Source organism: Myotis myotis, unplaced genomic scaffold (genome assembly GCF_014108235.1).
Source record: "Myotis myotis isolate mMyoMyo1 unplaced genomic scaffold, mMyoMyo1.p scaffold_m19_p_2, whole genome shotgun sequence".
In the NCBI taxonomy this organism is placed as follows: domain Eukaryota; kingdom Metazoa; phylum Chordata; class Mammalia; order Chiroptera; family Vespertilionidae; genus Myotis; species Myotis myotis.
Window position 1 is genome coordinate 27,426,827 of NW_023416324.1, and position 21,241 is coordinate 27,448,067.

General features: G+C 46.3%; 1 protein-coding gene across 13 annotated transcripts in view; it reads left to right on the forward strand.

Annotated features, from left to right (window-relative positions):
• Positions 1-21,241, forward strand: part of ERI3 (ERI1 exoribonuclease family member 3) — a 132,433-nt gene that overhangs the window by 65,453 nt on the left and 45,739 nt on the right. For all 13 annotated transcript variants that reach the window (XR_004973906.1, XM_036348201.1, XM_036348192.1 and 10 more), the window contains one exon: positions 7,436-7,508. Coding sequence is in view for 12 of the 13 variants with exons in the window: in XM_036348201.1 (XP_036204094.1) it covers positions 7,436-7,508 (73 nt within the window). In the remaining variant the exon portion in view is untranslated. Of the gene's footprint in view, positions 1-7,435; positions 7,509-21,241 lie in introns of those variants that run through there.

Below are 21,241 nucleotides of genomic sequence, written 5' to 3' on the forward strand. Positions count from 1 at the left end.
TTGGTGTTTCTGTTTTCTTGGGATATATTCCTAGAAGTGGGATTACTCGGTCAAGTGGAAGTTCCATTTTTAACTTTTTGAGGAAATGCCATACTACTTTCCACAGTGGCTGCACCAGTCTGCATTCCCAAATAGCAGTGAAGGAGGGTTCCCTTTTCTCTGCATCCTCTCCAGTACTTATCATTGTTGATTTATTGATGATAGCCATTCTGACAGGTGTGAGGTGGTACCTCATTGTTGTTTTGAGTTGCATCTCTTGGATGATTAGTGACTTTGAGCATGTTTTCATATGTCTCTTGGCTTTCTGAATGTCCTCTTTTGAAAGGTGCCTATTTAGATCCTTTGCCCATTTTTTGATTGGATTGTTTATCTTCCTTTTGTTAAGTTGTATAAGTTCCCTATAAATTTTGGAGATTAAACCTTTATCAGAGATAACATTAGCAAATATGTTCTCCCATGAAGTGGGCTTTCTTGTTGTTTTGTTGATGGTTTCTTTTGCTGTGCAGAAGCTTTTTATTTTGATGTAGTACCACTTGTTTATTTTCTCCTTAGTTTCCATTGCCCTAGGAGCAGGATTGGTAAAGATATTGCTATGACACATGTCTGCAATTTTGCTGCCTTTGGCTTCTTATAGGATTTTTATGGTGTCCTGTCTTACGTTTAAGTCCTTTATCCATTTTGAGCTTATTTTTGTGTACGGTGTAAGTTGGTGGTCTAGTTTCATATATATATATATTTTTTTGCATGTATCTGTTCAATTTTTCCAACACCATTTATTGAAGAGACTCTCTTGACTCGATTGTATGCTCTTGCCTCCTTTGTCAAATATTTATTGAGCATAATGGCTTGGGTCAATCTCTGGGTTCTCTGTTCTGTTCCCTTAGTCTATATGTCTATTCTTGTGCCAGGACCAGGCAGTTTTGAGAACAGTGGCTTTGTAGTATACTTTGATATCTGGTATTGTGATCCCTCCAACTTTGTTCTTCTTTCTCAAGATTGCTGCAGCTGTTCGGGATCTTTTTTTATTCCGGATGAATTTTTGGAGAGTTTGTTCTAGGTCTTTGAAGTATGCCATTGGTATTTTAATGGAGATTGCATTGAATCTATAGATTGCTCTGGGAAGTATGGACATTTTAATGATGTTGATTCTACCAATCCATGAACACGGTATGTTCTTCCATTTGTTTATGTCTTCCTCTAAGACTTTTTTCAGGGTCCTGTAATTTTATGAGTACAGGTCCTTTACCTCCTTGGTTAAATTTATTCCTAGGTATGTTAATTTTTTTGTTGCAATGGTAAATGGGATTGTTCTTTTAGTTTATCTTTCTGTGAGTTCATTAGTGGTGTATAAAAAAGCCATACATTTCTGGGTGTTAATTTTGTATCCTGCTAAATTGCTGAATTCATTTATTAGTTTAGTAGTTTTTTGATGGAGTCTTTAGGGTGTTCTATGTACAATATCATGCCATCTGTGAATAATGACAATTTTACTTCTTTTCCAATCTGGATGCCTTTTATTTCTTGTTCTTGTCTGATCACTGTGGCTGGCACTTCCAGTACTATGTTGAACAGGAGTGCTGAAAGTGGGCATCCCTGTCTTGTTCCTGTTCTTAAGGGAAATGGCTTTAGTTTTTGCCCATTGAGTATGATGTTGGCTATAGGTTTGTCATATAAGGCTTTTATTATGTTGAGGTATGATCTCTCTATTCCGACTTTGCTGAGAATTTTTATCAAAAATGGATGTTGGATTTTTGTCAAATGCCTTTTCTGCATCAATTAATATGATTATGTGATTTTTGTCTTTCAATTTGTTTATGTGATGTATCACATTTATTGATTTGCGGATATTATACCAGCCTTGCATCCCTGGAATAAATCCCACTTGGTCATGGTGTATGATCTTTCTAATGTAATGCTGAATCTGATTTGCTAGAATTTTGTTGAGGATTTTAGCATCTATGTGCATCAGGGATATTGGCCTGTAATTCTCTTTCTTTGTAGTGTCTTTATCTGGTTTTGGGATTAGGGTAATGCTGGCTTCATAGAAAAAGCTTGGAAGTGTGGCTTCCTCCGAAATTTTTTGGAATAGTCTGAGAAGGATAGATTTGAGTTATTCTTTGAATGTTTGGTAAAACTCTCCTGTGAAGCCATCTGGCCCCAGGCTTTTGTTTGCTGGAAGCATTTTGATGACTGCTTCAATTTCCTCCTTAGTTATTGGCCTATTGAGATTTTTTTTTATTCTTCTTGATTGAGTTTTGGAAGGTTGTATTTTTCTAGGAATATGTCCATTTCCTCTAGGTTGTTTACTTTATTGGCGTAGAGTTGTTCATAGATAGTATTTTTTTTTTACAATCTTTTGTATTTCTGTGGCATCTGTTGTTATTTCATCTCTTTCATTTATGATTTTGTTTATTTGGGTCCTCTCCCTTTGCTTCTTGGTGAGCCTGGCTAGAGGTTCATCAATCTTGTTTATCCTTTCAAAGAACCAGCTCTTTGTTTCTTCATTGATCTTTTTTTTTTTTTTTTTTTTTTTTTTTTGTCTCTATTTCATTTATTTCTGCTCTGATCTTTATTACCTCCTTCCTTCTGCTCACTCTGGGCTTTTCTTGTTGCTCTCTTTCTAATTCTTTAAGTTGTAGAGTTAGATCATTTATTACCAGTTTTTCTTGTTTTTTGAGGTAAGCCTGTAATGCTTTGAACTTCCCTCTCAGGACTGCTTTGACTGTGTCCCATAGGTTTTGGATTGTTGTGTTTTCATTGTCATTCGTTTCCAGGATGTTTTTAATTTCTTCTTTAATCTCTTTGGTAACCCAGTCATTGTTTAATAGCATGCTGTTCAGCCTCCAAGTGTTTGAATTTTTTTGATTATTTTTATTGTAATTGATTTCTAATATTATGCCTTTGTGGTCTGAGAAGATGCTTGATATGAACTCAGTCTTCTTGAATTTGGAGAGACTTTGCCTGTGACCCAATATGTGGTCTGCATTTGAAAATGTGCCATGTGCACTTGAGAAGAATGTATATTCTGTAGCTTTGGGGTGAAATGTTCTGAAGATGTCAATTAAGTCCATCTGATCTAGTGAGTCATTTAGGATTGCTGTTTCTTTGCTGAATTTTTCTCTAGAGGATTTATCCAGTGATGTCAGTGGGGTATTAAAGTCCCCTGCTATGATCGTATTGCTGTCAATCTCTCCCTTGATATCTTCCAGAAGTTTTTTGAGTGCTCCTGCATTGGGTGCATATATGTTTACCAGAGTTCTATCCTCTTTTTTTTCTTTTTAATATATTTTATTGATTTTTTACAGAGAGGAAGGGAGAGGGATAGAGAGTCAGAAACATCGATGAGAGAGAAGCATCAATCAGCTGCCTCCTGCACATCCCCCACCGGGGATGTGCCTGCAACTAAGGTGCATGCCCTTGACCGGAATCGAACCTGGGACCCTTCAGTCCCCAGGCCAACACTCTATCCAGTGAGCCAAACCGGTCAGGGCCAGAGTTCTATCCTCTTGTTGTATCGATCCCTTTGGTATTATGAAGTGGCCTTCCTTATCTCTTGTTATGGCCTTCACTCTGTGGTCTATTTTGTCAGATATAAGTATTGCTGCTCCAGCTTCCTTTTCATTTCCATTTGCCTGAAAGATATTTTTCCATCTTTTCACTTTCAGTCTGTGTGAGTCTCTTGTTCTGAGGTGGGTCTCTTGTAAACGGCATATATATGGGTCATGTTTTCTTATCCATTCAGCCACTCGATGTCTTTTGATTGGAACATTTAGGCCATTTACGTTTAAAGTTAGTATTGATAGGTAGTTCTTTGTAGCTATTTTTATATTTTGTGCCTGTGTTCCTTCTTCCCTTTGTTTTTTTTCTTCTACAACAGCCCCTTTAGTATTTCTTGCATTGCTGGGTTGGTAGTGATAAACTCCCTTAGCATTGTCTGTGAAGCTCCTGCTTTCCCCTTCAATTTTGAATGATAGCCTTGCTGGATAGAGTATTCTTGGATTCAATCCCTTGCTTAGCATCACTTTGTACTAGTATACTTCCTTCCATTCCTTTCTGGCCTGATGTGTTACTGTTGAGAAATCATTTGATTATCTAATGGGAGATCCCTTGCAGGTAACTTCTGTCTCTCTCTTGCAGCCTTTAAGATTCTCTCTTTGTTATTAACATTTGCCATTGTAATTACGATGTGTCTTGGTGTGGGTCTTTTGGGGTACATCTTGTTTAGGACTCTGTGGTTGTGTGACTTTTTCTTCCCCAAATCAGGGAAGTTTTCAGACATTTCTTCAAATAGGTTTTTCTAATCCTTGCTTCTCTTCTTGTCATTCTTGCACCCCTATTATACATATGTTGCTTCATTTCACATTGTACCAAAGCTCCCTCAGGCTCTCCTCCTGTCTTTTGTTTTTTTCTCCAATTGCAGTTCAGATTGGGTGTGTTTTGCTGCCCTGTCTTCTAATTCGCTAATTTGGTCAACTCTGCTTCTCCTAGTCTACTGTTGAAAGCTTCCATATTGCTTTTTATTGTAGCTATATCATTCTTTATTTCCTCCTGATTCTTACATAGGTTGTTGATTTTCTCATCCATTCGGTTTATGAACTGTATGACCCTTATTCTGAACTAGAGACCTGGTACATGAAATTTGTGCACTCAGGGGGCGGTCCCTCAGCCCGGCCCACACCCTCTTGTAGTCCAGGAGCCCGCGGGGAACAGGCCTAAGCCATCAGTTAGACATCCTTAGCACTGCTGCAGAGGCAGGAGAGGCTCCCGCCACTGCTGCCATGCTCACCAGCCGTGAACCTGGTATCTGGCTGAGCGGCACTCCCCCTGTGGGAGTGCACTGACCACCAAGGGGCAGCTCCTACATTGAGGGGATTGGGGTAAAACTGGCTCTCCGACATTCCCCAAGGGGTCCCGGAATGCGAGAGGGTGCAGGCCAGGCTGAGGGACTCTACCTGAGCACAATCAGGGTCGGGGAGGGGTGTGGGAGGTTGGCCAGCCAGGGAGGGGCTGCAAGAGGGCTCCAGGGCGTGTTCGTCCAGTCTCACTCAATCCTGCTTGGCCGGACCCCAGCAGCAAGCTAACCTACCGGTCAGAGCGTCTGCCCCCTGGTGGTCAGTGCATGTGATAGCAACTGGTCGACAAGTCGACTCTCTGCCCCCTGGTGGTCAGTGCATGTCATAGCGAAATGTTGAACGACCTTAGCATATCATTAGCATATTACGCTTTGGTTGAATGCACGACCAGATGACCTGACACTTAGCATATTAGGCTTTTATTATATAGGATTCTTTTTTTGACATATTGTATGCCTTGGTTTCATTTAGTTCCTTTTCTGGTGATCCCTCCTTTCTTTCCTTTGGGGTTTGTTCTTTTGTCTCCCTATTTAGCTTTCATCAAAGGATCTAGGTGTCGAGTCGCATGGAGCCTGTGGCTGCAGTGGTGGGCTTGGTGGCAGGTCACGTGGTTGTGGGCAGCAGCAGCTCCTCAGACGGTTGCAGGGTGGCCACTTCTTACGTGTTCACAGGGCAGCCGCTCCTCACACGGTCACAGGCGTCAGCTGCTCCTCGTGTGGTCATGGGTGGTGGCTGCTCCTTGAGGAGTCGCGGGGCGGCTGCTCCTTGTGCAGTTGTGGGCAGCAGCTGCTCCACAGGCAATCGCGGGCGGTGGCTGCTCGCCCTGTTGCTGGAGTGGTCACAGAGCCCGGGGCTGCTGCGTAAGGCTCGGCTGTTCGTTCTCGCGTTCACACTGCCCAGGGCTAAAGCGTCTGGCTGATGGGAGGGGATTGCCCTCTGGAACTCACATGAGCCGTCAGCTGGGGAGGCTGGAGTCCTGGTGTCCATGGGTCGGCAGCCAAGGCAGCAGGTCCTTGGCCAGAGTGGCTGTAGGATCCCGGGTGGTGTCTGAGAGCACACTGGGTGGAGATGAGGCTGGGCTCCTGGTCACAGCAGCTCTCCCCCTTCAAGATGGTGCGGCCTCTGTGGCACTCCGGGAGCGATTACAGCAGTGGCAGAGGCTGCCTAGCTAGGTGAGCCCATCAGCCAGCCCCTGAGGGTCCTTGAGATCTAGCCCTTCCTCACTCAGACATACACACACACATGTCCACACACTCCCCTTTCACTCCCTCACACTCTCTCCCTCATTGCCATCCTCCTGGCTGCCATCTTGGAATCAAGTATTATTTTTTGAGACCTTAGTGCCTGACTCTTACTAAATATCAGCAAATGTTTGGGTGAATGGATTTATGTGGGTAAAATGGCATCCTCAGCTCAAAGGGGAGACAGTTTATAAATTCTAATTTAAAGAAAAAACAAGAACAGACTTCTTCTCATCCATCTGCATGGTCATGATTTGCAGAAAGCCTATGGAAGTCCCTGCCCAGCTATCTAAATCTGATTTCTCCCCTCTCTGCTGTAACAAAACAAGAGGCTAGTGCACTGGAGAGAACATAGGCTTTGGAATGAGACAGACCTGGGTCATTTCTTGGCACTGTCATGTTTTAAGCTGTAGGATCTTAGGTAACCCCTCTGAATCTCATTTTCACATCTATAAAATGTAGGCCACAGTACCTACCTCACAGCATCATTCTGAAGAATAATGTGAAACTTTTAGGAAGATATTTAACATATTGTAGGCCATCAGAAAATAGTAGCTGCTGATATTATTTTGAACTAGAGGCCCAGTGCACGAATTCATGCACAGGTGGGGTCCAGCCGGCCTGACCCCAATCGGGGTGGATTGGGGCTGAGCCTGCTGAGAGGAGGAGACCGCAGGAGGTTGGCCGGCTGGCCCACCCTGATTGGGGCCCAATCAGGGCCAGACTGCTGGGGGCGATCAGGGGAGGGGCCTGCTGGGGGGAGGATCTTCAGGAGTTTGGCCAGTCAGCCCCACCCCCTTTTGGGGTGGGGGTGCTAATGGGGCGGGGCCGACTGGGGTGGAGGGCTACAGGTCAATCAGGGTGGGGCAGGCCGATTGGAGGTGGGGCCAGCCTGGGGGAAGGACCAAGGGGAGGTTGAATGGCTGCCCCACCCTCGATCAGGGTGGGAGAGTCCAATCAGGGGCAGGGCCGGCTGGGGGGAGGGACCAAGGGAGGTTGGATGGATCCCCCCCCCCGCCCCCCCCATCGGGCCTGTTCGCTGGCTGCAGTGGGTGTTATAGCAACTGGTTGTTCCAGTTGTTCCGGCATTCCGGTTGCTCGCTTTTTATATATATAGATAGTCTTCAGGTTTTCACATTTGGATCTGAGGGCTGGATATGAAGCCCAGTGTCCAGGGTGCTGGAGGTGGGGGCCCTTTCTTGGGTGGGATGGGACCCATGGCTAATGGGTGGGCTTTTTGAGGTCTATTTGTCTATGGACTCTATGTTGGATTTCCTAGCATAAGACTCCATACCTGGGACATGTGTGTGCCCAACTTGTTTTCTCTTTCCTTTTTTGTAGGCTCCCGGGCCAGTGCCAGTACTTGGGCTTGCCAGTGGCAGATTACTTCAAGCAGTGGATTAATCTGAAAAAGGTACTGTGTCTGAGCCCCACTTGGGTGCTTCGCCAGGTTCTCCTGTGCCTCAGATCTCCCCTCCCTTGCTTGCTTTTCTCATTTCTGTTTTTTTCTTTTTGTTGTTCTCACCTTTCCTTTTCTTTCTGTTCTTCTCTTTTCTCAACATCCCTGTTTCCTCTTCTCCAGCTAATGAGCCTTGGAAGGTTGTGGTTATTTCTGGAAGTGGGGAGCTGCTTGTGGGGTCCAGGCTGCTGAGTGGAGTATGACACTTCCCTATTTGGTATCACCCAGATGTGCAGAGAAGTTCCAGTAAGGGGGTTTTCCAGGTTCTTGCCAGAGCTGAATCTCTGGGCTGAACTGCGTTATTGCCAGGAGAGATGCAGTACTAACTGAATCTCTGGGCTGAACTGAGTTATTGCCAGGAGAGATGCAGTACTAACTGAATCTCTGGGAAAGTCTCCTCTTTAGTGTGATTGTGAGTGTGGCCTCTGACCCTTCTGACTGGCCCTGGTATCTTCCTCTGGTTGGCAGGTAGCGTTGGTTCAGGCTGGCTTTGGTCCTGCCTAGCCACAGCAGAGCCTTGCTCACATGAGAAGGGCCATGGAAACTACAGCCCAGTTCCCGACGAGCACCAAGCACCTGGGGAGAGGGCTGAGGCTGTGGGCTGGGAGGTGGGCCGTGGCAGATAATGGATCCTCATAAAACTCTTCTTTCCTAGTGTGTGCTGTACCTCCTAGGTAAACGGAAGAAAGGAGGCGTAGGAATAGACTCCCTAGATCCCTGCTCTAGTGGATCCTTGCTCCTAGAGTGCACTAGGGAGGCTCATCCCCATAAATCCTTCTAAAGTAAGATCAGCAGCCCTGGGAAGCCTCAGGAACCCCATGCCACCAGTCAGCAATGACTCCCAGGAAGCTTGGAGAAGGGAAAACACACCAGCGGTCAGAGTAGTGGCTGCCAGGGGGTTCAGAGAAGAGAGGTTATTGGAGGTCAGGCTGGGATCCTAAGGATTTGGGTCTTGAACTGGGCATATTCAAGGGAGATGCAATATGAATCTGAGGAGGAGAGGCTTTCTAGGCAGAGGAAGTAGTGTGCTTTTGGTGTGTGGGGGTGGGGCTAGAGGTAAGTGAGCATGGGCAGGAGCAGTGAGAGAGAATGACCTTGGACTTTGTTCCATAGGTCTCAGGGCAGCCATTATTTGTGGCAACATTTGTGAACTCTTTTGCTTTTCCATGGTACAGAGGCCTCTGCCCTCTGCATTGTTTGTACTTTGACCCCTACCCATCTTTCCTGACACACATAGCCCCCCCACCGTGTCATGCACCCAAACAACAGCTGCTTACTACCTGCCATCTTTGGCTGTGGAAGCCAGGCGCTGTGCTACCTTCGGCTCTTGGCCTGCAACCTTACTTCTCTGTGAAATGCCCCCTAGTCATCTTCATCGGGTATTTTCCCTCTCCTTAAAGATTCAGCTCAGGTATCACCTCTGCAGTCAGTCTCTTGCCTTGAGGCTCCGTAACACTTTGGATCTTAGAGTGGTGAAACGGAGTCGGTGTGTGTGTTTCCTTACGGCCATGTCTATTTGGAGCACAGAGACTGAATCTGGTTCCTTTCTGTGTCCCCAGTGGCCAGATCAGGGCTAGGTACAGAGTATGTGCTCAGAATGATTGCTGGCTGTCTGGCTGGTCTTTGAGAGCTGGCTCCATAGAGGCCCTCTTACTCAGGATTTGACAGAGTTGCACGTGTGGGCGTGGTTAGGCCTGCGCTCCTAGAAGACAGCATGCCAGCTGTCAGAGTGCATTTGAGGCTGCTTGCTGGCCTTGGCAAATGCAATGTGAAGGCCCGGCCAGGCGAAGCAGGCGCTGACCATGAACAATTGTTCTGTGAAGTTCACTAGACTTTTTGGTATATGGATCGCTCCCTGCCTCTAGGTTCCTTGGCAGAAAGGCAGAAAAGCAGCCGAACCGTGTGGTAACTCATGGCTACCTTGATGCTGCTGCAGGTGGAAGTGGGCTGCCGTAGCCTGTTCAGCTTGGTTCTCTGCCAGACTGTGCTGAACCATAGAGGGGGAATGGGCACAAGGGGAAACTGAGGACCCTAATCCCAGTTGGCCTTGTGATGGCCCCTTGGGAGGTAAACTTAGCAAGTCTGAGAAAAAATAAGAGGTCTAACCCCTTCCTTCCTGCCCTCTAGCCACCTCATGTTGCAGCTTTGCTTGAAGGTCCAGCAGGAGAGATGTCTTAATTCCAGACTTTGGTTCAGTCCTTGCCAGCAGCCATTCAAATAGGGAGGCTACAGGGCCCTGGAGGTCCAGGGGCATGGTGATCTTTCTGTTGTTTATACTGTATGACTTAGTGCAGGCTACAAAGATACCTACTCCCTTAAAAAGAGTAACAATAAAAGCAAAACCAGAGAGATCATTGCCAAGGTTGTGGGAGTATCATGCAAAGGCTTACTCTATGCCTTCTTTCCCCATATGTGACCCACACTCTGACTATCTACAGCAGTGATGGCGAACCTATTGAGCTCGGCGTGTCAGCATTTTGAAAAACCCTAACTTAACTCTGGTGCCATGTCACATATAGAAATTTTTTGATATTTGCAACCATAGTAAAACAAAGACTTATATTTTTGATATTTATTTTATATATTTAAATGCCATTTAACAAAGAAAAATCAACCAAAAAAATGAGTTTGTGTGTCACCTCTGTCACGCGTGTCATAGGTTCGCCATCACTGATCTACAGGATCCTCTCCTGTCCTTGATCTTACTTGGTCTCTCCTTCCTTTCCTTCTCTTCTCAACTCCCCTACAGAGCTTTTCCCCATTAAAAAAGTGGGGAGGGTTCTGGTCTGCTTGGCCACCTAGATCTGCCTAGTAAGTAAGCAACTGCGAGTGAATTCACCATTCCCATTTCCTAAGGCCTCTAATCTGAGGAAAGGCAAAATGTTGTTTTTCAGCCGCCCTCTCCTGTCCAGAAACGGTGCGGGTTGCATCAGGGAAAAGCAGCTTTTAATGACCAGATTTCCACATCTCCCGCCTCCACCTACTTCCCCTGTAGCACAGTGGAGCAAGCCAATGTTTGCTGACATTTGGAGTGTCATTGAATGATCTTATACTCTTATTGAACTGTCAGCTTAGAGAGGACTTGGGGCCCTGCTCTCAGCTCCCTCCAGGAGATCAGAGCTTCACTGAGGGGCCAGAAGAATACATACACACATACACACACACACACACACACACACACACACACGCCCATGTATAGTCATGTGAACGCATACACACAAGTGGGCATACCCAAAATTGCTAATAGGTACACATACAGGCATAATACATATTCACATAGTCACCTGTGGAAATATACAGACATAAATGTGTTTATATAAACATAATCATAGGGTGTAAAGACACATGAATAAAAAGAAACATACACATCTTCATCAATAAACATATCCTTGAGTGCCTTCTGTGTTCCAGATACTGAACTGGGCCCAGGAGATATAACAGAAAAGATGGATGTTAAATAATTTTAATTGTACTATAACAATACAATTGTTAAAAATTTCAGAGTCATGGGGACTCAACCTATGGGGTTGGAGAATGGTTCCCTGAGGGGTGGCTAAGCTGAGATCTGAAGGATGAGCAGGAATTGGCTAAGGTTGTGGCAAGGCCCTGTGGTGAGAAGAAGCCTGGCAGCTTCATGGAGCTAGAATGTAAGTTCCATGAGAGCAGAGAATTTTTGCCTCTTTTGTTCACTATTCTGGCCCCATCACTAATCATTATTTGTTGAATGAATGACTGCCTGAAGCATAGTCGATGTGGGGAAGTGAGGAGGGTGGCATGAGGTGAAACTGGAGGGGGAGCTTATAGGCCACACTTTAGACTTTGATCTTTGTCCGTGGGGCAAGAGGAAGCTAGTAAAGGGCACTAAGCATAGAAGAGGCTTCAAAGGAGCGAGAAAGGGCAGGAGCTATGGTAGGGCAAGTGTGGGGTTGAGGCAGGTTTTGTGGTTTAAGATGGAAGACATATGTGCTTGTTTGTAGGCACTATTAGAGAAGGAAGGGTTGAAAATATAGGAGTAAGAGAGGTCTCTGAGAAGGTGAAAGGAGATAGGATGGGAAGCCCAGTTTCTTGAAATTGGCTGTCTTCAAGAGGAAGGTCCCTCTTCCATTGTGATGGGGGAAGAAGAAGATAGCTGCACATAGATGCAGGCAGGCTTGTGGATTTGATGATGGCAAGTTGAAGTAGTTCCCATCTAATAGCATTTTCTCTGTGAAGTAGATGAGCCATTTGCTGGTAACTAATAGGGGAGAGATGGGAAGGTTTGGAGAAAGTGGAAAAAAATTGCTATATTTTAGTAAATAGAAGTATGAGCTGACTTGAGAAGTATAGTAAGATTTTAGGCAGTGCTCAGGGCTCAGTTGGGGCTGATGACATTAATTTATAGTGGAACTACTGTGTTCAGTGGCATTACTTATTTAGCAGAGCTCAGCTGCCTGGCTATGGGCATGCAGAAGACAGACATTTTAGCCTGGTTGGTGTTGCTCAGTGGTTGAGCGTCGCGGAACCAAGAGGTTGCCCGATCAAGGCACATGCTCAGGTTGCAGGCTTGATCCTAGGGGTGGGGCTGGTGGGGCGGGGCGGGGGGGGGAGCGCTGAGAGGTGAGGGGGGGAGCATGCAGGAAGCAGCCGATTAATGATGTTTCTCTCTTATCAATGTTTCTGTCTTTCTATCCCTCTCCCTTCTTCTCTCTCTAAAAATCAATAAAAATGTATTTTTAAAAAGAAGACAGACATTTAGAGTCATCTAGGGTGGAGATTTTCCCATGAAGTGTGATGAAAGGAACAAAGGAGTTGAAGATATTGTCAAGACAGTGGTTGCCAAAATGGACTATGAGATCTAAAGTGGATATTGAGGGAAGTGAAGATAGCAAGGGGCCTGATGGAAAAAGCAGATAGGTCCTAGTAAGATGAGGAGCAGTTATATCAGGTATAGCTGAATGTGCCAGATGGGAGGATAATAGATTATGGTTAGACAGTAGGATCTCTGAATTAGTGATTTCAGAGATGGGACAGTTATAGGTATTAGCAAGTTCCAAGATGTGCCCATGGGAGTGGGTAGCTAAGGTTGGGTGGAGGAGAATATTATCCTATATAATAAAAGCCTAATATGCTAAGTGTCTGACCGTTGGTTCAACCGTTTGACCAGTCGCTATGACATGCACTGACCACCAGGGGGGTAGACACTCCGACCAGTAGGTTAGCTTGCTGCTGTGGTCCAGCAGATCAGGACTGGGTGAGATGGGCTGGACACGCCCTGTGGCCCTCCCTCGGTCCCTCCTTGACCTCAGTTGTGCACCGATAGGGTCCCTCGGCCTAGCCCAGGGGTGGGCAAATGTTTTGACTCGAGGGCCACAATGGGTTCTTAAACTGGACCGGAGGGCTGGAACAAAAGCATGGATGGAGTGTTTGTGTGAACTAATATAAATTCAAAGTAAACATCATTACATAAAAGGGTACGGTCTTTTTTTTTCAATAGTTTTATTCATTTCAAACAGGCCGGATCTGGCCCGCGGGCCGTAGTTTGCCCACGGCTGGCCTAGCTTGTGCTCTCTTGCAATCCAGGACCCTTCGGGGGATGTCAGAGAGCCGATTTTGGCCAATCCCCACAGGCCAGGCCGAGGGACCCCACCGGTGCATGAATCTGTGCACCAGGCCTCTAGTTGTAAATAAGAGGTCAAGAAATGGATAGGGCAGATGAGACCTCCATAAGGATGTGAATAGATAGATATATACATGCATACATAAAATACACACACACACACACACACACACACACACTGCATATGCATGGAAACATAGGTATATGTACAAATGCATGCCTGCACATATATATACACACAGGTCACGTTCATCAGACTAAGCCATGCAAGTTCGTGCACATACACTCACAAATGGCCTGGAATTCCCTCTGATGTCTGAGCCTGTTTAGATGGGCTTTGTAGAAGCAGGCATGCAGCCTTAGGAGGATTCTGAGTCAGTCCTGGCAGACGAGGCTCAGCCAGTCATGCTCAGAAGTTGTAGGGACGGGGGTCACCTAGAATTTAACAGACCCAGCTATACCAGGGCGTAAAGATTGCTGCTCTACTTTTCTTCTACCATTCTTCTACCATCTGTGCTATATGCCCTTCTGCAATTTCTGGGTGCTCTGAAGGGGTGGGGCTGGGGCCAGCTGGGACAGAGTAAGAAAGAAGAGACCTTCTTGGGTTCCTCCAGAAGTATTTCTGCCTCCCCTCCCCTGGGAGTAGACAGTAGAGAAACTGCTGAAGGGAAGGTTGTTGTCTACGATTGAGTATGACTTTTTCTGACCTTGGAGCATTCAGAGTCCCAATCAGCGCAGTAATAAATTAAGGGCTTATGGAGGAATAAATTCTCGGCCTTAATGAAGTTCTTTGCTGGGGGCCATAGTCAGGTCAGCAGGTCGGGGATGAAGCAGATTGGAGGCTCCAGCAAGTGAGCTGAGCTAGCTGGGCAGCCATCAGAAGTGGAAGGATCTGAAACTCCGTTGGTCAGGTCACTTTTTGGTGTTGTGGGGATAAAGCTACATGAGTGTAGGCAGCCTGACAGAGGCTGGGCTCTATAGAATGCTAGCTGCATGGTGCTGGCTGCAGATTGGGGCTATTCAGAAGCTGATTTGGGAAAAACAGTAATGAAACAAAAAGGAAAACCAAGAGAGGCATGAAGATCTAGGGGCCCTGTGATGTGTTTGTTTTATTTTGGAGTGAGGAGGACCACTCAATGGTAGGAACCAGAGTGGTCCAGGTCTTTGGCATCATCTGAAGTACAGTGTTGTCTGTGGGGCAGCAGGCAATTATAGGCTGCTCTCCTGGTGGGAGCCAGTTCACAGGCCAGGAAGATAAGGGCCTCTAGCTACCTTTGGAAGAAATACTTGTACACACAGGCGCCAGGTATAAATGAGGGAGAGGTGGGACGCAGGCAGTGACAAGGAGAGGACAAGTCGGAGAGCAGCCCGGAGCTTGCTGCTGGATTTGATGCTGTAGTCCCGGGAGGGGCCAGTTTGGGGGCTGGAGGCTACTGAATTATAGAGCTGAAACTAGAAGCCAGGCCTCAAGACTCCACATCCTGAGCTTTTTCTCTTTTCATCCCATCCTCTGCAACATCTACCCTTGGGGATGAGCTCTTGGGATGCAGTCCAGAGGGAACAGTGCTGTATTTGGAGTCAGGGACAGTGGCGCTAGAGAGAATGCCTCCTTTCCTCTCATCTTCCCGCCCGATGGCGGAGTGCCCTGCCTGGGCTTTTCCTTTAAATATGTCTTACAGCTGTCTGAACTCTGAAATTTCTTTCACTCCTTCCCTCGCCTTGTTAACATGTGTTGCCTTTGGGGTAATCAGGGAAAAAATATTATGTCCTTTTACAATTACCGGGTTTTGGAATATTAAAATGTCTCGCTGCATCGGCACTGTTATTTTGATTGGTATTCTAACCTTTGACTAGCCCATAAAGCGCGCCGCTCCTGAAGCCAATATTGCAGGACTGAAATTTAATTCCGAAATGATTCCAGATAATAGGGAGACAGATAATATATGCATGAAGGATATTATGTTTGGACTAACTGCAGCAGGGCCAGGGCTGGGGAGCTGAATAATAGCCCAGAGTGAGTTATAATCTGTGGGACAGAAATGCCTTACTGTCAGGGCCAGGAAAGGAACTCTTAAATCAAAGGCCTGGGAAAGGGTACGATTGCAGTGTGCTTATTTTGACAGGAAGAACACCAGAGTCAAGAGGATAGGTGTAGAAGGCTTTGGCCTGTCCTTTCTCTTTAGCAAGATACCCAAGGCCCTGGATGATCTGGCTCATGGTAGCATCCCTATCTTCATATCTCCTATTCCTCTAACATTCCAGCCATATCAGACTTCTTGCTGCTCTTCAAATATACCCGGTTGTCTCACTTCTCTTTGCTTATTCTGTTCCCTTTGCTTGCATTGCCTTTCTCATTTAGTGTGTTGGAAAAACTCCTCTTCATCCTTCAAAACCCTCTTCTGTGAAGCCTTCACTGATGTTCCCACACCTCTGGTAGACATAGTTAATCACTTCTTTCTTTGTGTGACTTCAGTACTTTGTAATGAGTGTCTCACATGCTTTTGTGATCATCTGCTTCCATGTTTATGATTCCTACGAGACTGAGCAACTTGAGGTCTACATACCACCCATTTCTGTATTTCCGGTGCTCAGCACCGGGCCTGGCACATGCTAGGGATCAACAAGCATTAGTTGGACCCACACTGAGTACAGGGCTTTACTATAAGCTCCAGAGTCCAGATGACTATTCCCCTGCCAGATTTCCCAGACAAATAGACTTAGAGAAGTTAAGTAGCTTGCATAAGGGCACATACCCAGGAAAAGGTAAAGCTAAGATTTGAACGCAGGTAGGTGTGTCCAACCCAGGCATGGAGCTGGAGGCCAGGATAGGAAAGACAGAAACACACTTCCCTGACTTCTTCCTTCCATAGCTCAGGTCTTGAGTCCTCTCTGCTGGAGACTGCACTGGTTCTTAACATTCATGGGACTCAAGTCCTAGAAGGAGTTGTGCCTCCTGTTGCTACTAATAACCTTTGGACAGTTATTTCACACAAGACACTTCTCTATTATGACTTTGTACCTACCTTGAGAAAGGTACCTAAGTGTGATTTTGGAGAGCTCTTAAGGAGGTAGACAGGCAGAGTACATGGAGCTCTTAGTAAAGTCTGAAAATTTCACAGACATCCCCCTCCCCTAAAGCACTTGGTGGAACTTATATTTAGGTGTATGTGATAAAGAAAGTATATAATGAAAAAAGTTACAGTGAATTTGGTTGGCTTTTAAACGGATTTATATTTTGTTCATTACAGTGCTATCTATTTGTCCATAAGCCCAGACAGATAGTAAGGCTATATATGAGACTTACCCTTACCCTTAGTCTTCAGGTGATTCTTGGTGTATACACTGGTCCCTAGGGATGTGGCTCACAGGCTGTAAAGCATTGGAACAAGCGAAAAAGCTTAGGAGCCAGATGAGCCTTGCTCATACTTCTAATATCACTGCCAACTAGCTGTGTGATGGGGATCAGTTCCATAACCTCCCTGAAAATATATCCCAAGAAACCAGAAACACCAATCAGAAAGGATATATGCACCCCTATGTTCATAGCAGCACAATTCACCATAGCTAAGATCTGGAAACAGCCTAAGTGCCCATCAGTAGATGAATGGATTAAAAAACTGTGGTACATCTACACGATGGAATACTATGCTGCTCTAAAAAGGAAGGAACTCTTACCATTTGCAACATCATGGATGGAACTGGAGAGCATTATGCTAAGTGAAATAAGCCAGTCAATGAAGGAAAAATACCACATGATCTCACTCATTCATGGATAATAGAGACTATTATAAACTTTTGAACAATAATAGATACAGAGGCAGAGCTGCCTCAAACAGATTGTCAAACTGCAGCAGGAAGGCCGGGGAGGGTTGCGGGGCAGAAGGTAGGGGGGTAAGAGATCAACTAAAGGACTTGTATGCATGCATATAAGCATAACCAGTGGACATAAGACATTGGGGGATAGGGGAGGCTAGGGGACTGTCTAGGGCGGGGGGATAAAATGGACACATATGTAATACCCTTTGTAATACTTTAAGCGATAAAAAAAATAATAATAATAATAAAAAAAAAAGATGACTAATGCCCTGGTTGGTGTGGTTCAGTGGTTAGAGCGGTTAGCCCATAGGCCTGCGCACCAAAGGTTCGCTGTTCCCAGTCAAGGGCACTTACCTCGGTTGCGGGTTCACTCCCTGCCCTTCGTCAGGGCATGTGCAGGAGGCAGCCAGTCCTGTGTCTCTCATCGATATTTGTTTCTCTCTCTCTCTCGCATTTTCTCTGTCACCCTCCCTCCCTCTCCTTCCCTTCCATTCTCTCTGAAAAGCAATGGGGAAAATATCCTCAGGTGAGGATTTAAAAAACATATTTTTAAATGATATTTTTAAAAAACATTTTTTCAAAATGATGACTAATTTCTTACAACGGAACTTAGTCTCTGGAGTTCAGTAGACTTGATTTAGAATTTCAGCTTGGACTTACTAGCTGTGGGGTTTTAGGAAAGTCACTTCACTTCTTTCAGCCTCAGTATTTTCCTCTGTAACACAGGAAAAACAGTACCCACGCTGGAGTTGTCCTGGGGCTGAAATGACAGCCCTGTGTCTGTGCTCTCCCTGCTCCTTGCACCGTCTTCTTCACCCCTGTCGCCTAGTCGTCTCACCGAGGCTGCAGGCGTGAAGGAGACAGGAGCTCAAGGCAGAGATGCCAGCCTTTGTGGGCAGGAGCTAAGAAAAAGAGGCCCCAGTGGAACCCAAGGGAGCACTGGGGAGGGGGAGCCTGATCCCATCCTTGGACTAACTGACCCTCAGCTCACAGAGGAACAGAGTCGATCATCTCATTGTCCTTGAATTTCAGCCGCCATCAGCATGTCTGTTGTCCAATGAAATACAGCCACATTCACCTTCGGACAGTTACTGGCTCTGTCACCCACCTGTGTAATGACCTTGGACAAGTTAGTTTCCTTCTCATAACCTTGGTTTCCTCATTTGTAAAGTAGAGATAATAATAATAAACAGGTGCTGCTCTAAATGCTCTATATAAATTCAATCCTCAGACAACTCCTTAAGTACAATTATTAGCCATCTTACAGATAAGGAAACTGAGGTACAAGATGTGAAATACCTTTCATAAGGTTCAGCAGTGAGTGATGGAGTAGGCTGGTGCACCTGGGCAGTAGACTGCAGAGACCCTGCTCTGAACTTACTTGCTCTGTCTCCAGTGCAAAGGAGAAGGAGCCATTTTCACTTGGCATGCAGGAGAGAAAGTCAACAAAGGTTCATAAGGAAACACTTGAGTTGAGCCTTAAAAGAAAATAAGTTTTCAGGAGACAGGGTGGAAAGGGTGCATTTCAGGCAGGGGGAGCAATGAACAAAGGCCTGGAAGGGTGAGACAACTTGCTGGATTGGGAAACTACAAACAGTAGTTTTGGGGTCTCTTTAGGCTAGTGATGTGCACCAGCTGTGTGTATACCTCTTACCAGAGGAAAAGCAGAGCAAGCACAGTGAGGAACCATTGCCAAATTCTGCAGTGGAGTGAGCCTAAACTGCCTTCTAAGAATGAGGCAGCTCTAGAAAGCTACCATCCCTTATGGCACTATTGGCTGTGGGCAGACTGCTATGCCAGAAGACCTCAGTGTGCTTCTGGCAAAATGTGCAAATTACAGTGTGAGAAATCAGTTAGGAATGTTTGTAAAGGTCTTCAAGTGCCAGTGCTAGGTGTGTGGGTAGGCAGCCTGGCACAGCCTCAGCCAGGGAGCTGAGCTGGCCTGCCTTGTTCTGCATCCCAGGTAAGTGTGTCAGGAAGGGGGAAGGAGCAGGGGAGGGAGTCAGCTCAAGGCAGGTATGATTCTTTCTACCTTCGTGAGGTTCCCTGCAGCTGCTGCAAATCCACCTTTACCCTGGAGTTGCTTGCAGTGCCCTCAGTGGCGGGTCTTAACAACAAGGCCCACCTCGTGGTCTGTCTGCCTCTCACCTGCTGCTGCTCAGAGTCTGCCCTGTCGAGTGATGCAACCTCTTCGTCCTGGTTCCATTGTGAGCCTCCTCTGTCTTTCTCTTGTGTCCTTGAGGAAGTGACTTTTGAGCTCACTCTGGAACAGGGGAGAGAGGAGCTCTCTCCTCGGTCTGTGTAAGGCCTGGATTTAAACCCAGGCATCCTGTCCATAGTGCCCATACTCTAACCCTCGGGCCAGGTGCTAGGGCCTACAGGAGCCGTGTCCATGCCTCTTGCTTATTGTGTGTGGCCTAATCTGTCTCTGTGCAGGACCACACGCCACTCAAAGAAAGAGACTAGATCTGCTTCTTCTCTGAATCCACAGAGCTAGGCAAGCAGAGGGGACCTCAGGAGGCTAGTAGAGGCATAGATGCTGAGGAAGAGCTGAGGGCACTTTGGGAGAGAGGCGAGGCGGGGTGAGGCAGCAGGGAGAAGTGGACTCATCAGTGTTCAGGATTAAGTCTGAGAAAGCTAAGGGAACACCCTTAAAAATCTCCCAGGAATTTTTGTTTTGCTTTTGTTGTTGCTGCTACTGTTACTCTGGACCCTGGAAACTGGGAGGAGTAACATAAAAGAAGGGTGAAGGACAAGGAGACTTCCTTGAAGGCAGGAGGTACAGCCCTGCCTCCCATCTCCCACATTGCCCTGCAGACCACTCTGGAAAGGCAGTTTGACCAGGTCAATGGGTATTAATAAAAGAGATAAGAGGAGAGCACCAACATATTGAGTCCCAGTTGGTGCTAGCCTCTCTGCTAGATGCTTTACACACATTATTGCATTTAATCCTCAGCTACTCACCAAGGAGGGGGCTGTGGTCCCTATTTTACCAGTGCTGGAATAGAGACTTGGAGAGATTAAGAAGCTTGCCCAAGGCCACATGACCAGGATATAAATCCATTTTCTCTCTTTCCATGGCTTTCTTCTTGTCACTTGTTCCATTGCAGATACCACCTAAGGGCAGTTCCTCTGGCCTGGCCTGGTTTAAGCTGGAGGCCTGGGCAAACACATACCAGCCTTTACTAGTGGTATGATCAGTGAAAGTCAGTGATTAGAGAGGAATAGGAATTGGCTTCCCAGGTCTCTTGGGAGTGCCACTTGTTCTATGGGGATCTGTGTATGTAAGAGGATATGCCCCTGAGCACATGCATGTCTATACATGTTTAAAGAAGTGTATCTCTCTGTGGGGATGTTTGTGTATACTTAGGTGTGTGCACATGCCCCCATGTAGGAATATGAGGATGTAGGTATGGGATCTGTGGTTCAACTCAGGCACCTGGAAGTGGGCAGATGAGGCCCTTGTCCCTAGAGGACAACGTGCAATACAAAGAACCCTGGACTGAACTTGATGCTAGAAGATCAAGACAAGGGCTCTGGTGTTCAGTCATTTGCCCTTTCTGAGGCCTTAGTTTCCTCATCTAACAAATAAGGGAGCTGGATGAAGTGATCTCTTCTACCTTTGCCATTCTTAGATCATTCATGGTACCTTCAGTTTCCTCTTTTTGCTCCCAGTAAAAAATGAGACAGGTGCAAGGAGAGTGAGAGAAGTCCCTCTTTTACCCTGACCTGCTTTGATCTTTAGCATTGAGACTACTCTGCTATTCCACTGGGGAAAGTTGAGGGTCCAGGAAAGGCAGGGAATTGCCTGGCATCAGGTTAGGAGAGCTGGCGCTCAGGTGTTAGGGAACCATTTGGACAACTGGTGCCTGTCGCACTGGGCCTGGACTGGAGCTGCATGCCATTAGGCTTTAGGCCTCTCCATGAGAATATGAGTGAGGAGAAGCTTGTTGTCTCCCTAAGACAGGCCACAGCCCAGGCCCTTCCTCTGGCCTTTGGTCCCCTTTATTGATTGGGCAGATGCAGAGTGATGCCAGGCAGACCAGGAGAGGGAGCTGGACGTGTGTTCACATTCCTGTGGGACTTCCGGCTCAACACGGGGTCTGCTGTGAGCTCAGCTGGTCTGCTCTCAGCTCTCTTTGGGGGAAGAGAGTTTAGAGTTGGGTGCCTTCATTTTCTCGGGCTGATTCCTCCGGGTTGGTCTGAGTGGTTCCTGGAGATGGGACCTTTGTCTGTTTCAGTCTTCAAGTGGGATTATAGCAGGGTTTTGTCTATT